We start from the raw sequence: 15,850 nt of genomic DNA, 5'->3' as shown, positions 1-15,850 counted from the left end.
AGTCGCCCCGAATGACGTCATCACGTTGAGTAGCGTCTTTTACCCAGTAGGAAACACGGCGCCTGAGCGGCACAAACGCTCAAAAGTTTGGTTACACTTTATGAGAAAGGATGACAACAGGGCAACGTGCAATACTTGCAAAGTAGAGATTTCATCAAAGGGAGGAAACACTACGAACATGCAAAAGCATTTGCTCAAAAAACACGCGATTGCGTTCAAATAAAGTCGTGTTTTTGATCCGCTCCGGACTAGCGAAGCTCAACCCAGCAGCAGCGGTAGCGTTTCCACGTCCTCTCCCGTTAATACTGCAGGTAACTAATCAATTAGCATTGCACATTATGTTAGCGCGATTTACCTTATTACAAAACCTGCTATTACTGTGCGTTGCATTTAGATAACCATGATGAGAGAGACAGAGTCTGGCTGGCTCAGATGCTGGCAGTTCTCGCTGCAGTCTACCGGTAGCGTCTCCTTTCAGGCCAGGATAGACGAATGTCACCGAGCAGTGTCTAAGTTTGTGGTCAAAGACTTGCACCCATTTGCCACAGCAGATGCCCCCGATTTCACTTTGGTAAGTGAATGTGTTTAATTGTAGGCAGGACATTACTGGATATTCTTGTGTAATTGCTACAGAATAATTTATGTTAAACTTTGTTATTGCTACAGGAGAATATTTATTTTATTATTTTACATATACATTTTTTTTCCTGGGGACCCTGTGACACCCCATTGAAGAGCCGTAGGCTGTGGATCTCTTAAGATCTCACTGTTGGGTTTGTAAGGCCATGTTACTCCTAAATTTCTATCTTGTTCAAAGAGAAGATATAAAACACAGTTCTAAGCTAATCGACTTTAGTGTTCTCCTTTTTAAAAAAAAAGAATCGATAAGAGAATCGATAAGGAATCGAATCGTTAAACAGAATCGAAAATGGAATCGGAATCGTTAAAATCTTATCAATACCCATCCCTATTCATGATTTCCAAAAGTTATTAAAAGACATCCTATAGGGCTGCACGATTAATCGTTAGAAAATCGCGATCTCGATTCATACTTATGTGCGATCTCATTTCCAAATGACAACGATTTAAAAAAAAAAAAAAGACGACGATTGTACCGCATTTTGATCTGCATGAAAACAAGCGCTCACTCTTCCTGCTCAACAAATGGCAAGGGCGGAGCCTTATACCACGTGATACAGAAGCTGTGCCATGTGATGCTAAAATTAGCAGGGAAAAAACAACGGAGAGCACGTCAGGGATGAGGAGAAAGTGACAGGAGAAAATCCATCCCGGTCAACCACCCAAACATCAATAACAGGAACCTTATACAACGCTTCACGTCAAACTCCCGCAGGCACAAAGAAATTACGGAGGCTATCACTTATCACCTGACCAAAGATATGGCTCCCATCAACACTGTGCAAAACGAGGGATTTAGGAAAATGATCAACACCCTAGACAAATGCTACACTGTGCCGTCCTGCAACTATTTTTCTATTGTTGCACTACCTGCTCTATACACGCAGTGTCGAGCAACGGTGGAGACGGAATTACAAGCAGTACAACATTTTGCGGCAACAACAAAATGTGAGACATTTATTGTTTTTATGTTTATTTGTTGTTTTTATGTTCAATCTCAACTGTTACGAAGTTGATGTGCAGTTAATAAGTGCAATAAATATTTATACTGGAAAAGAAAATCGTGAGAGAATCGTGATCTCAATTCTAAGCCAAAAAATCGGGATTCTCATTTTATGCAAAATTGTGCAGCCCTAACATCCTATAAATGTTTAATCCAGTAATGTACAAGTACAATATTTAGATTTTCTTACTACTTTAAATTAATTTATTTTTATGTCAAATCAACCGGTCTTTCAAATTGTGCTTTTATAGAAAAGATCAGCTCTTTGCATCTAATATATAATGATATGCAGTATATTGTATATACATGCTGTCTGTTTGTATTAGACAGTAATTTAAAAAGGGCATTCCTATATTTATTTATTTATTTATTTATTTTTCAATATTTGTCACTGTCACTGCCTGTTACAAGTGATTTTTATTTTGTAGGTATCGGGAGCTGGAGGAGAAGCTTGATTACCTGCAGAAGAGCTCAGCTCAGAGGGACAGAACTGAAGCCCTGCTCAAACAGAAGGACAAGGACTGTGCCCAGGTATCACATGTGACTAGCTGTCATTTTTACTCTGAAAGCATAAAAAAATCTTCTACCTCCTATACTTTTAATTCTAGCAAGCGGAGTGCAAAAAAGCTTGTTTGTGTTTTTGTAGCTGGCCAAGGACTGCGAGGCCCTGAAAGCTCAGGCAACTTCCCTGCTAGGAGAACTACAGGAAAGACAAAGCTGGTTGGACAAAAGTGAGCATGAACGCGTACTCCTGGAAGACAAGTAAGTTGTTACATCACCTGCAATAGATCCATACACAGAATTATGTCTTAGTTCACCCTTTAGGTGTGCTCATGTGTTTTGTTTTGTTTTTGCCTGTGTGCAGATTAAGCAGTAAAATAAAGGCCCTGCAGGTGGCAGAGCGGGAGCTTGAACAGCAGAAGAAACAGCATCATGTAGCCATGGACAAGCTGCTGCTGCAAACCCAGAGCTTGGAGCAGGCCCTGAAGTCAGAGAGACATGTTGTCACTGAGGAGAAGTGAGTCCAAGACGCGTACAGATAGAAGAAGCCAACATGATTCATATGTTTCTGCACTGTTGTGCTATTTAGAAAGATGTATTTGAACGGAGGAACATGCATTAAAAAAATGTAGAAGCTTTTAACTGCTCCCTTATTTAACAAGGGGCCACCAGAGTGAACGGATATGTATGTTTGATTTGGCACAGTTTTTACATCGGATGCCCTTCCTGACACAAGCCTCCCATTTTATCCGAGCTTAGGACTTAAGGGTACACTAGCTTGTGATGACCCTGAATAATTACTTTACTATTTAATCTTTTGTGCAAAAAAGTGGTTCTATATTAGAATCGGAATCAGAACCTTTATTGTCATTGTCACAGGTACAACGAAATTAAGAATGTTCCCCGATCATTGCATTACACTATTGATGCATTACACTGGTAATTATACACAATTATAACCTAATGGGTTTTAACCCAAATTGTGGTCAAAGTCATATGTGAACTGTGATAGATCACTAGCCAGACAGACTGATTGGTAATAGCTCTGTGTTGTTAACAGTCTCTTTGGTCATTCCTCCTTTTGGTTTATTGAACGTTTACCAATATATTGCACTTTATTTCCTCAGGAAAAAACTGACACAGCTACAGCATGCATACACGTGTCTCTTTAGAGACTATGATTCTAAACTGAAGAATGAGGTAAAAATAAAAACCCAACCAAACACACATTAAATTAAAAAAGGTTTTTACACTCATTAGTTTTGGAATACCTTGGGGGTCAAGTCCAAACATGAATCTGTGTTTATGCATTCCAGGGTGGAGATCTGTGCTGCCGACTGGAGGAGGCTGAGCGAGCGCTGGCCCTGAAGCAGGACCTGATTGATAAACTGAAGGAAGAGGTGGAGCAACAGAAAGGCTCCCTGGAAACAATTCCTGTCCTTACTGCACAGGTATTCCTTCTTAGCTGTTGAGCTGACTTATAAAGTGGTCACTTGACAGGTCTGGTAGATGACAGTGACTATGGACACATATTGACAGTTGAAGTAAACAGCGGACTGACAGTCTACAGATGAACAGTGGCCAATGTAGCTAAGTTTATGCATAGAATGCAATTTGCAGTCTACTGACATCTAGTGGTGAGATTTTACACACTGTAACTTTAAATAAATAAAAAATGATTGCATTACTTTTTGAAAATTTCTATAAATTGGGAGATATTAGAGATATGATTTCTTTAGTCCACGATAGTGGTGTAGTGAATCTCATTGTCACGACCCAAGTGGGATGTAATCAATGTGGAGCAAAAATGCTCAAATGCTAATCGCAGCATCTTGAATCTGACACAAAGACTGTTTGAGAGCCACCGGTGCAACTTAGCTCTTGTCTAGAAATTCTGTCCATAAAAATTATGAATATAAATGGTGTTGAGGACAGTCGTGGTGGAGACCAACTCTGCTGGGATTGTGTTCAGCTCATTGCCTGAAATGTGGATGAAACTCTCACTGCGGGTGCACAGGGACCAAATGACCTTCTTCCGTATCTTTCAATGGAAAAATGCCCTCTCCACACGCACAAAGTACATGTAGAATAAATGCACACTTGAATATCTGTAAGAGGGTAAGGGGCTCGTTCAGCATTCCACAACCAGAACTAAAGCCACATTGTTCCCTCTGAATCCTAAATTCGACTAATGGATGGACTTTCCTAACCCCTGGTATAGACATTTTCAGGAATGCTGAGTAGTGTAACACATAGGTTCCATAGGCCTGGCCACTAGATGCTCTCCCTTGAGTCCCCTCCACATTATCCCAGCCAAGGTGAACTGGTCCCTCAGATTCTTTCCTCTCATTGGAGTCCTTTGAATCACTCTGGAAAATCTAAAGTGCTAATAATTGTTTCAAACCACCACAAACTAAGGTGACTTCAGCAGCTGGCCTGGAAAGAGTAGAGAGAACCTCAGTATTCTTATAATGATGACAGCACACATTTGAACTTCAGTCTTCATCAGCCACGCCGACATTTTAACATGTATGTAATGCCAGTTTATTGAAATGAACCCAAATTACTGCATGAAAAATGACCTCACATGTCTCTCTCACCCAGGCTGAGATCTACAAGGCAGATTTCCTTGCTGAGCGAGAAGCCAGAGAGAAGTTAAACCAGAAAAAGGAGGAGCTGCAGGAGCAGCTGAATCAGGCCTTGGCTGAGAATGAGAGGCTTAAACAGGAAGCTACCGCACGGTAAAAACCAAGACATTGCAAATTATAATAATTATTTGTGTCATCAGATTGGGTATGTGGATGTGTTTATGCTTCATTATGTGTGTTTCATCTGCATGTACAGTTAATAAGATGAGATTTAACATAGAACTTTTCAATGCTCCCTTCTGTTTCAGTGCACGTATGGAACAAATGAAGATGAGACACCTGGATGACTTCTCTGCACGGCCCACACTCATCCCCCCCCCACAAGGTACAGAATCATGATAGTTTTATTCTCATGAAGCTCTACTTTCACTACTGAAATAGAGAAAATTTCATGCTGTGTGTTTTTTGGAATTTATTTTCTTTTTTAATTTATTCACATATAGGGCTGCAATTAAAAACTATTAATTTGTTAAAGTTTTTAACAATTATTTTATTCATTAGTAGATTCAATGTTTTGTTCATAAGATTCAAAGAAATAGTAACGCTCTTTGGAAGTGCCCGTATCTTATGACGATGTCTGTTGAATGTCTAGTTTTGCTTGACCACCGTCAGTTTCCTTTTATGCAGTCACTAAAGAGCATGTGCTATTGGTTTGAAATCAGGTCACTGACTTGACCATTGAAGAATATATCCCATTTCTTTGCCTTCAGAAACGTTCGGGTTGCTTTTCCAGTATGGTTTGGGTCATTCTCCATTTGTACATTGAAACGTTATCTGATCAGTTTTGTGGCATTAGGCTGAATTAAAGCAGAGTGTAAATTATTATACACTTTAGAACTCATTTTGCTGGCCATGAAATGCTTGTCAGTCCAACTAATTATGAGCCTCTTAAAATGGAGGATTATGTAAAAAAATGTTTGTAAATCCTAAACATGTATTGTAATACTTTTTTTTTTAGGTCTGCACTTCAATTGCATCTTGATTATTTGATTGAAATCCACTGTGGTGGTGTACAGAGGATAAATGGCTAAAATGTGTCATTGTCCAAAACCATTTGGATCTAACTACATACAGTGGGGCAAAAAAGTATTTAGTCAGCCACCGACTGTGCAAGTTCCCCCACCTAAAATGATGACAGAGGTCAGTAATTTGCACCAGAGGTACACTTCAACTGTGAGAGACAGAATGTGAAAAAAAAAATCCATGAATCCACATGGTAGGATTTGTAAAGAATTTATTCGTAAATCAGGGTGGAAAATAAGTATTTGGTCAATAAGAAAAATACAACTCAATACTTTGTAACATAACCTTTGTTGGCAATAACAGAGGTCAAACGTTTACTATAGGTCTTTACCAGGTTTGCACACACAGTAGCTGGTATTTTGGCACATTCCTCCATGCAGATCTTCTCGAGAGCAGTGATGCTTTGGGGCTGTCGCCGAGCAACACGGACTTTCAACTCCCGCCACAGATTTTCTATGGGGTTGAGGTCTGGAGACTGGCTAGGCCACTCCAGGACTTTCAAATGCTTCTTACGGAGCCACTCCTTTGTTGCCCGGGCGGTGTGTTTTGGATCATTGTCATGTTGGAAGACCCAGCCTTGTTTCATCTTCAAAGTTCTCACTGATGGAAGGAGGTTTTGGCTCAAAAACTCACGATACATGGCCCCATTCATTCTGTCCTTAACACGGATCAGTCGTCCTGTCCCCTTGGCAGAAAAACAGCCCCATAGCATGATGTTTCCACCCCCATGCTTCACAGTAGGTATGGTGTTCTTGGGATGCAACTCAGTATTCTTCTCAGTATAGGGTGGCTGTAGCTCAGGTGGCAGAGCAGGTCAGCCACTAATCAGAAGGTCGGTGGTTCGATCCCAGGCTGCACCCTGGCTGCATTCCAAATATCCTTGGGCAAGATACTAACCCCATGTTTGCCTACTGGTGGTGGTCAGAGGGCCCGGTGGCGCCTGTGTCCGGCAGCCTCGCCTCTGTCAGTGCGCCCCAGGGCAGCTGTGGCTACAATGTAGCTTGCTATCGCCAGTGTGTGAATGTGTGTGTGAATGGGTGAATGACTGAATGTAGTGTAAAGCGCTTTGGGGTCCTATGGACTAGAAAAGCGCTATACAAATGCAGGCCATTTACCAGGCCATTTCTTCCTCCAAACACAACGAGTTGAGTTTATACCAAAAAGTTCTACTTTGGTTTCATCTGACCACATGACATTCTCCCAATCCTCTGCTGTATCATCCATGTGCTCTCTGGCAAACTTCAGACGGGCCTGGACATGCACTGTCTTCAGCAGCGGAACACGTCTGGCACTGCGGGATTTGATTCCCTGCCGTTGTAGTGTGTTACTGATGGTGACCTTTGTTACTTTGGTCCCAGCTCTCTGCAGGTCATTCACCAGGTCCCCCCGTGTGGTTCTGGGATCTTTGCTCACCGTTCTCATGATCATTTTGACCCCACGGGATGAGATCTTGCGTGGAGCCCCAGATCGAGGGAGATTATCAGTGGTCTTGTATGTCTTCCATTTTCTGATGATTGCTCCCACAGTTGATTTTTTCACACCAAGCTGCTTGCCTATTGTAGATTCACTCTTCCCAGTCTGGTGCAGGTCTACAATACTTTTCCTGGTGTCCTTCGAAAGCTCTTTGGTCTTGGCCATGGCGGAGTTTGGAGTCTGACTGTTTGCGGCTGTGGACAGGTGTCTTTTATACAGATGATGAGTTCAAACAGGTACCATTCATACAGGTAATGAGTGGGGGACAGAAAAGCTTCTTACAGAGGACGTTACAGGTCTGTGAGAGCCAGAGATTTTCCTTGTTTGAGGTGACCAAATACTTATTTTCCACCCTAATTTACGAATAAATTCTTTACAAATCCTACCATGTGAATTCATGGATTTTTTTTTCACATTCTGTCTCTCACAGTTGAAGTGTACCTCTGGTGCAAATTACTGACCTCTGTCATCATTTTAAGTGGGGGAACTTGCACAATCGGTGGCTGACTAAATACTTTTTTGCCCCACTGTATATGTTGTAAATAAATGCAACAGTGAAAAAGGAAAATACTTTTCAAATTAGCGATCCTACTTTTTTGCCTAAATATTAGCACGGGTATTTGTGGATGTTATTCTTACAGTGTACTTTTAATAGTAATTATATAATAATAATAACTTTATTTATAAAGTGCTTTCAAACAAAGTGCCGTACAACTATTTGAAACTAAAAAGATAAATAAAAGTGATACATAGTAGGGCTGCACAATTTTGCATAAAATGAGAATCCCGATTTTTTTGGCTTAGAATTGAGATCACGATTCTCTCACGATTTTCTTTTCCAGTATAAATATTTATTGCACTTATTAACTGCACATCAACTTCGTAACAGTTGAGATTGAACATAAAAACAACAAATAAACATAAAAACAATAAATGTCTCACATTTTGTTGTTGCCGCAAAATGTTGTACTGCTTGTAATTCCGTCTCCACCGTTGCTCGACACTGCGTGTATAGAGCAGGTAGTGCAACAATAGAAAAATAGTTGCGGGACGGCACTGTGTAGCGTTTGTTTAGGATGTTGATAATTTTCCTAAGTCCCTCGTTTTGAACAGTGTTGATGGGAGCCATATCTTTGGTCAGGTGATAAGTGATAACTTCCGTAATTTCTTTGTGCCTGCTGGAGTTCGACGGGTATGGGGAGGCGCTGTATAAGGTTCCTGATATTGATCAGAATCAGAATCAGAATCAGAATGGGGTTTATTGCCAAATGTTGAGCAGGTTTACAACATTAGGAAATTGCTGCGGTGCTTCAGTGCAAACATAGTGTCATAAATAGCACTTAAATAGACATGGAAAAAATTAAAAGTAGGGATAAGAATTAAAAGTGCTAAGTGGAAAGATATGTGCATGAGATATACATGAGATATATACATGAGAATAAGAATTAAGAGTGCTACGTTGAAAGATATATACATGAGTGCAGGTGGTGATCAGTGCCAAACATGGAATGATGCAGTGACACAGCGTAGGGTCATGTGTTAGTGGCGGGTACAGTCATATAGTTATTGTTCATGTGTCCAACAGCAGAGGGGAAGAAACTGTTCTTATGGCGAGAGGTTCTGGTGCGAATGGACCGGAGCCTCCTGCCTGAGGGGAGCAGGTCAAACAGACTGTGTCCATGGTGAGAAGGGTCAGCTGAGATCCGAGCTGCACGCCGCAATGTCCTGGAGGTGTACAGGTCCTGCAAAGATGGGAGTCTGCAGCCAATCACCTTCTCAGCAGAGCGCACAACACGCTGCAGTCTCTGTTTGTCCCTGATAGTGGCTCCAGCGTACCACACGGTGATGGAGGAGGTGAGGATGGACTCGATGATTGCAGTGTAGAACTGCATCATCGTCCGTGTTGGCAGGTTGAATTTCTTCAGCTGCCTCAGGAAGTACATCCTCTGCTGGGCTTTCTTGATGACGGAGGTGATGGTGGGCTCCCACTTCAGGTCCTGGGTGATGGTGGTACCCAGGAAGCGGAATGAGTCCACAGAGGTGATGGGGGTGTCAGTCAGGATGATGGGGGGGAGTGGGGCTGTGTGCTTCCTGAAGTCCACAATAATCTCCACTGTCTTCTGGGCATTCAGCACCAGGTTGTTGTGGCTGCACCAGGACACCAGACGTTCAACCTCCCTCCTGTAGGCAGACTCGTCCCCGTCCGAGATGAGTCCAATAACGGTGGTGTCATCTGCAAACTTGATTAGCTTGACAGACTGGTGGGTGGAGGTGCAGCAGTTGGTGTACAGGGAGAAGAGCAGAGGAGAAAGAACACAGCCCTGAGGGGAGCCGGTGCTGATGGTCCGGGAGTCCGAGACATTCTTTCCCAGCCTCACATGCTGCTTCCTGTCCGTCAGGAAGTCAGTGATCCACCGGCAGATGGGATCAGGCACATTCATCTGGGAAAGCTTGCCTCGGAGATGGTCTGGAAGGATGGTGTTGAAGGCAGAGCTGAAGTCCACAAACAGGATCCTGGCGTAGGTTCCTGGGGAGTCCAGATGCTGCAGGATGAAGTGTAGGGCCATGTTGATGGCGTCATCTACAGACCTGTTGGCTCTATATGCAAACTGCAGGGGGTCCAGGAGGGGGGCCGTGAGGGTCCTGAGATGGGAGAGAACTAGGCGCTCAAAAGACTTCATGACCACAGATGTCAGAGCCACGGGTCTGTAGTCATTTAGTCCAGTGATCCTAGGTTTCTTGGGGACAGGGATTATGGTGGAGGACTTGAAGCAGGCAGGCACATGACATGCCTGCAGTGAGGAGTTGAAAATGCCAGAAAACACTGGGGCCAGCTCGTTTGCACAGTGTCTGAGGGTGGCAGGAGACACACCGTCTGGGCCGGGAGCTTTCCGAGCATTCAGGTTCTTAAACTGCTTCCTCACATCTGCTTCATGAATATGAAGAGTTGTGGTGGGAGGAGGTGGTGTGAAATCCTCTTTTGTGTGGGGTGAGGAGGGGGGTGTTGTAGGTGAACGGTTTGAAGGTGGTGATGGCTCTATGGAGGGGGGAGAGGTGGGGGAATTAGTGTCCAAAGTGTCTCTATTGTTGGGGCCGTTGGAGGTGTGAAGGCTGCCTGATGGCTCGTCAAAACGGCAGTAGAAGTCGTTTAGGGTGTTGGCTAAGAGCAAGTCATCAGTGGAGTGGGGGGTTTTAGGCTTGTAGTTTGTGATATTCCTAAAACCTTTCCACACAGAGGCCGAGTCATTCTCTGAGATCTGCTGCTGCATCTTCTCAGAGTGCTGATGTTTAGCAATGTCCACTTCTTTAGTGAACCTGTACTTGGCCTCTCTGTAGCAGTCCCTGTCTCCGCTTCTGAACGCCTTTCTCTTTTCCAGCCACAGCTTTTTGAGTTTAGGAGTAAACCAGGGTTTGTCATTGTTATAACTCACCCTGGTGCGTGATGGCACAATGCTGTCCTCACAGAAGTGGATATAGGAGGTGACAGTGTCCGTAAACTCGTCCAAGCTGTTAGAAGCAGCCTTCAATGTGTCCCAGTCTGTGGTCTCCAAACACGTGCGAAGCTCCTCCACAGCCTCGTTGCTCCACAGTTTTTTAGTCCTCACGACAGGTTTGGAGAGCTTCAGCCTCTGTCTGTACGCGGGGATTAGGTGGATCATGACGTGGTCAGAAAGTCCGAGTGAAGCGCGGGGCACCGCGCGATAGGGGGATCAGCGGGGCGCTGATCGTGCTGTAACAGTGGTCTAATGTCCTCTCCTCTCTGGTCGGGCATTTAATATACTGCTTATATTTTGGAAGCTCATGGCTCAGATTGGCTTTGTTAAAGTCCCCAAGAGCAATGATGAGAGAGTCCGGGAATGTCCGCTCCGTGTGGAGAATCTGCTCCGCGAGTGCGCACTGAGCTGCCTGCGCATCTGCGTCTGGCGGGATGTAAACAGCGGCCAGGATGAATGAAGCAAACTCCCGCGGAGAATAAAACGGTTTGCTGTTTGATGTTTGGGTGGTTGACCGGGACAGATTTTCTCCAGTCACTTTCTTGGCCTTTACAGCTTCGTCATCTCTCACATGCTCTCCGTTGTTTTTTCCCTGCCAGCTGACTTCTGTATCACGTGGTATAAGCCTCCGCCCTTGTCATTTGTTGAGCAGGAAGAGTGAGCGCGTGTTTTCATGCAGCTTATGTCCCGGATCAAAATGCGTACAATCTTCATCTTTTTTTTTCTTTTTCTTTTTTCTTTTAAATCGTTGTCATTTCGAAATTAGATGGCACATAAGTATGAATTGAGATCGCGATTTTCTAACGATTAATTGTGCAGCCCTAATACATAGCAATACAAGTAAAAAACATAATACAAGTTAAAAACAGTAAGAATTTACAAACTATTTTTGCTATTAACTGTTTTGCTTTTCTTAGGCTACGTCCACACTGGTGGAAAAATGTCGAGGAAAAGCACCAAGTTTTTTTAAATGGACTAACAATGAGGTGGAGTTGTGCTCCGAGTAACACAAAAGTACAAAGTTGCAAAAGCGAGTGAGAATTAAAGAATTTGAAGAAAAGCTATCTGAAGCATGTACAAACTGATATTAATCTTTAATAGGGCTGTCAAAATTGAGAGCAAACAAAACAACTGCTGTATAATGCCCTCCGCTATCTTTAATTGGTCACATGACTGCATCATATGACTAACATGTGTCATTGCTTTTAAAAGTCTCCGTTTTCGCTATCCACACTGCGACGCGAAAGCACCATCTTCAAATGTATGCATTTTCGAGAGCATTTTGAAAACGCTGCGCTTTCTTTCGGGGAAAATGCTGTCTCGGTGTGGACGGGAGGCCAAAACGGAGAGAAAACAATGCATTTTCGTTTGAAAACGATTCATGGATCCATCCATTAGTGTGGATGTAGCCTTAATTCAAAATCGTGTGAAAGTCTTTACTGCATACTGCTACTGGCTGAGTACCTGCTTGCATGTGTCAACTTGATTAATGGAGCTGATTACAACTGGCTATATTACTGTCAGTGCAAAAGCCTCTTCCCAACAAGTATTGATTTAATCAGTCAGAACATAATGAGAGAGGGAGAGAGATGACATTGTACTAATTTGACAGCTGTTTGCGGTTTACTCACAGGTATAGAAAAGGTGATGAAGCAGCAAGTGCAAAATACCGCTCAGCTCTTGTTGTTAAATTCCTTCATGTTATGGTAGCCTTCCTTCTGGACACTGGTGCACTGCTGCTTACACGTGGCGAGTTGGCAGTTCGTCTTGTAATCGGAAGGTTGCCGGTTCGAGCCCCGGCTCGGACAGTCGTTGTGTCCTTGGGCAAGACACTTTACCCTACCGCCTACTGGTGATAGCCAGAGGAGCCGATGGCGCGATATGGCAGCCTCGCTGCAGAAGCGATATGGTAGCCTCGCTTCTGTCAGTCTGCCCCAGGGCAGCTGTGGCTACAACTAGGGATGCACCGATACCGGTATCGGGTATCGGCCTCGATACCACATTTTCTAAAGTACTCATATTCGTTAAAAGTCCCCCGATACCGAGGACCGATACCACGGTCTGAGACCTGTCTATGTTTGAGCGGCATGTAAGGGGTTAATCACAGGCGCCGAGTGCCCGCCCCCAGGCCCCGGCTGCAGTTCAGAGCTGGGAGAAAGCGAGGCGAGACATATCAGCTGTGTGGAACTATTTCAAAGTGAACGAAGACGCGACGCGGACTGCAAATTGTGCTCAGCGAAATTGTCCAGAGGAGGCTCTAAAGGTAGCGCATTTAACACAAGCAATTTAATCAAGCACCTAAAATCCCAACACAACAACGAGTACAAAGAGTTTACCCACGCTTATTAGCACAGAGGAGCATAGCTGATGCTATAGCAGTGGGACGGAAAATAGTTGGGCATTTTAAACATTCCGCCCTAGCCTACTCCCGCCTCGAGGACATTCAGGGACAGCTCAACCAGCCAATAAAGAGACTGCAGCAGGACGTACAGACGCACTGGAACAGCACGTATTACATGCTCCAGTCCCTGATTGAGCAAAAGCGAGTGCTGGGCGTGTATGTGTCCGAGCACGAACTCCCTGACTATCTCGCTCACCAATGGGCTCTTATGGAGACGACTGTTGCCATCCTCGCCCCCTTTGAGGAACTAACTAAAAAAGTGAGCAGCTACGACGGACTAGCCTCTGATGTCATCCCAGCTGTGACTGTGCTAGTGACACTTCTAAACAGAGAAACAGACAAACAAATTTAAAATTAAATTTTGTTTTTTTTTATAATTATTTATTCTGTAATATGTTGCATACAACATTAAATAAATGTTCTTAATTCCAAACTAGTCCCTTGTTTGTTTGTTTGTTTTTTGTTAAATTATAGGACTAAAGCTGTTACCTGCAAATTTAAATCATGTTTTTATTAAGTACTCGGTATCGGCGAGTACTGAAATGCAAGTACTCGTACTCGTTTCCAAAAAAGTGGTATCGGTGCATCCCTAGCTACAACTGTAGCTTGCCTCCACCAGTGTGTGAATGTGAGAGTGAATGAATAGTGGAATTGTAAAGCGCTTTTCGGGGCCCTCAAAGCGCTGTATAAATGCAATCCATTATTATTATTATTATTATTATTATTATTATTACCAGAGAAACAACAGAACTATACTGAATTAAAATCGTCCTGTTGATAACAATAGACAGTCTAGTTTTTCAAGTCAAGATCAGTGTATACGTACTTGAGTAAATCTACCTTTAACCACCACCATGTACTGAGGAAATGTAAAACGTGGTTTCTCTTTTAAAGGTTTTCTTTCTCTCGGCCTTAGGTGTGTTCCCCCCTTTCAACACGGTGCCCCCTGCTCCCTCATTCCGTACTCCGGGATTGGGACCAGTCGGTGATCAAGGTCCAGTCGGAACTGAGGAGCTGCCGGATTTATGTTGTCCTAAGTGCCAGTACCTGGCTCCAGATATGGACACACTGCAGATACATGTAATGGACTGTATACAGTAACATAATCATTATTGCCCTGCACACCATGACAACAACATACATAGATATGCAGTATGTATAGTCTGTTTAGATTCAGTGTGTCTTCTCCCATTTCTGGGTGCCCGCTGGAAAAACATGTTTGGATAGTTGCACCTTACTCTCGCTTTCTCTCTCAAACAAATACACATCCACAAACCTGAACACAAATTCTGGATCTTTCTGTTGAACAGTTCAGTATGCTGGAATTGAGACAATTCATGCCAAGGCAATCTGATGACAGTTTGAACAAGTGAAAGAAAAGCAAGAAAATCAGCATGATATTTCCCTGTAGCTCTAGTGTGGATCCAGTCTCTGCTGTAGTTTTTCCCTTTCCACAATCATTATAATCATTTCTGTTCTTATGTTTCCCCTCTTACCTTTTCCTATGCTTACTTTCCTCTGAGACAGCACTTTGATGCACATTTTCTTCAGTATTTTTTAGATTCAGTGATGATCCTCTATCCCCCATTTCCTTGCTTCTTTGCTTCAATGCTGTAGTGATGACAGAGGAGCACACTACATGCTGTGAAGTAAATGTGTATACTTGTAATTCCATCAGTCCAAAAGATCAGTAATTATTAGACCTAAGGTGATGATAAGTTTAGAAGAAAAAAAAGAAGTGACAATCCAGATGTTATACACATGATCATGTGAATAACATATTGAGCTTAAAAAAAAAATCAGATATGTTATGGTTGTAAACGTAGCTGTCTGCATTACCTCAGAACATGTATTATGATGTATTAGAGATGGATTTACTCTTGTTGGAGGAAAAAAGTAACCATTCTCTGTGTTCTGTGCCTGTGTACATGACTGACTGCACCTCATGCTAAACCCAGTCCTTAACCCAACAGCCCTTTTGTGACCCTTCTATTGTCTTAGCTTTACCTGTTGCACCTATTTATCTATCTGAATGTAAGATTTCTTCACAGTTTGTGTGGATTTTAACTAAGTATAGAAACATTTGTGGAAAAAATGCATCAAACTGTTGGAGATTCACAAAATAAATCAGTTATTCATTTGACTTTATATGTTTTTATATAGATATGGAATTGATGTTTCGTTTAGAAACACTGCTCCAGAGTGGGGTTCAAACACGTATGTCATGTGACATAAGTAAGGGTTTGGTGGCTCACCTGCTGTTTCAAGGCAGGTCAGGCGCAAGGATTCAGATTTTTTTTTTATGGGTGTTTTCCCAGGCTGTTGGCAAGGCTCGCTAAAAATAAAGCTCACTGAGCCCCAAAACAGCTTGACACAATAAACATATCGGTCCATTCTCAATATATTTTATTTTATAGCTGGATTTATTGTGTGTTTCATAACAATCACTAAGCAACTGAAACAGCTTCAAGAAGGTCAACAGAGAGAAAATGGTATTGTTGAAAATTTTCTGAAGGACACTACCATCAGCGAGCACTCAATGTGGGAACAGCCTCGGTGTTTTTTCTTCCTTGTTTGTACCGGTATTTCGCCAAAACACGTGCTGATCGAAGTTATTGATAGTCTGGTGTAATAATTGGCCTTAATTGTAATTGTGCAGAGTTTGTGT

General features: G+C 42.9%; 1 protein-coding gene across 6 annotated transcripts in view; it reads left to right on the top strand.

The window, feature by feature from the left end:
• ikbkg (inhibitor of nuclear factor kappa B kinase regulatory subunit gamma) overlaps positions 1–15,325 on the top strand; it is a 28,740-nt gene extending 13,415 nt beyond the window's left edge. For all 6 annotated transcript variants that reach the window (XM_085449545.1, XM_085449544.1, XM_085449546.1 and 3 more), the window contains 8 exons: positions 2,071–2,173; positions 2,289–2,404; positions 2,508–2,660; positions 3,271–3,343; positions 3,460–3,594; positions 4,748–4,884; positions 5,040–5,116; positions 14,099–15,325. In XM_085449545.1, the coding sequence (XP_085305671.1) occupies positions 2,071–2,173; positions 2,289–2,404; positions 2,508–2,660; positions 3,271–3,343; positions 3,460–3,594; positions 4,748–4,884; positions 5,040–5,116; positions 14,099–14,283 (979 nt within the window). In that variant the 3' untranslated portion in view covers positions 14,284–15,325. The remainder of the gene's footprint in view (positions 1–2,070; positions 2,174–2,288; positions 2,405–2,507; positions 2,661–3,270; positions 3,344–3,459; positions 3,595–4,747; positions 4,885–5,039; positions 5,117–14,098) is intronic.
• Positions 15,326–15,850: the final 525 nt, after the last annotated feature.

Source organism: Copadichromis virginalis, linkage group LG23 (genome assembly GCF_057382275.1).
Source record: "Copadichromis virginalis isolate Kocher_CV1m ecotype Utaka linkage group LG23, C_Virginalis_male_GT1.1, whole genome shotgun sequence".
In the NCBI taxonomy this organism is placed as follows: domain Eukaryota; kingdom Metazoa; phylum Chordata; class Actinopteri; order Cichliformes; family Cichlidae; genus Copadichromis; species Copadichromis virginalis.
The sequence above is the reverse complement of the archived record's forward strand: the minus strand, read 5'-3'. Positions and strand labels throughout refer to the sequence as shown.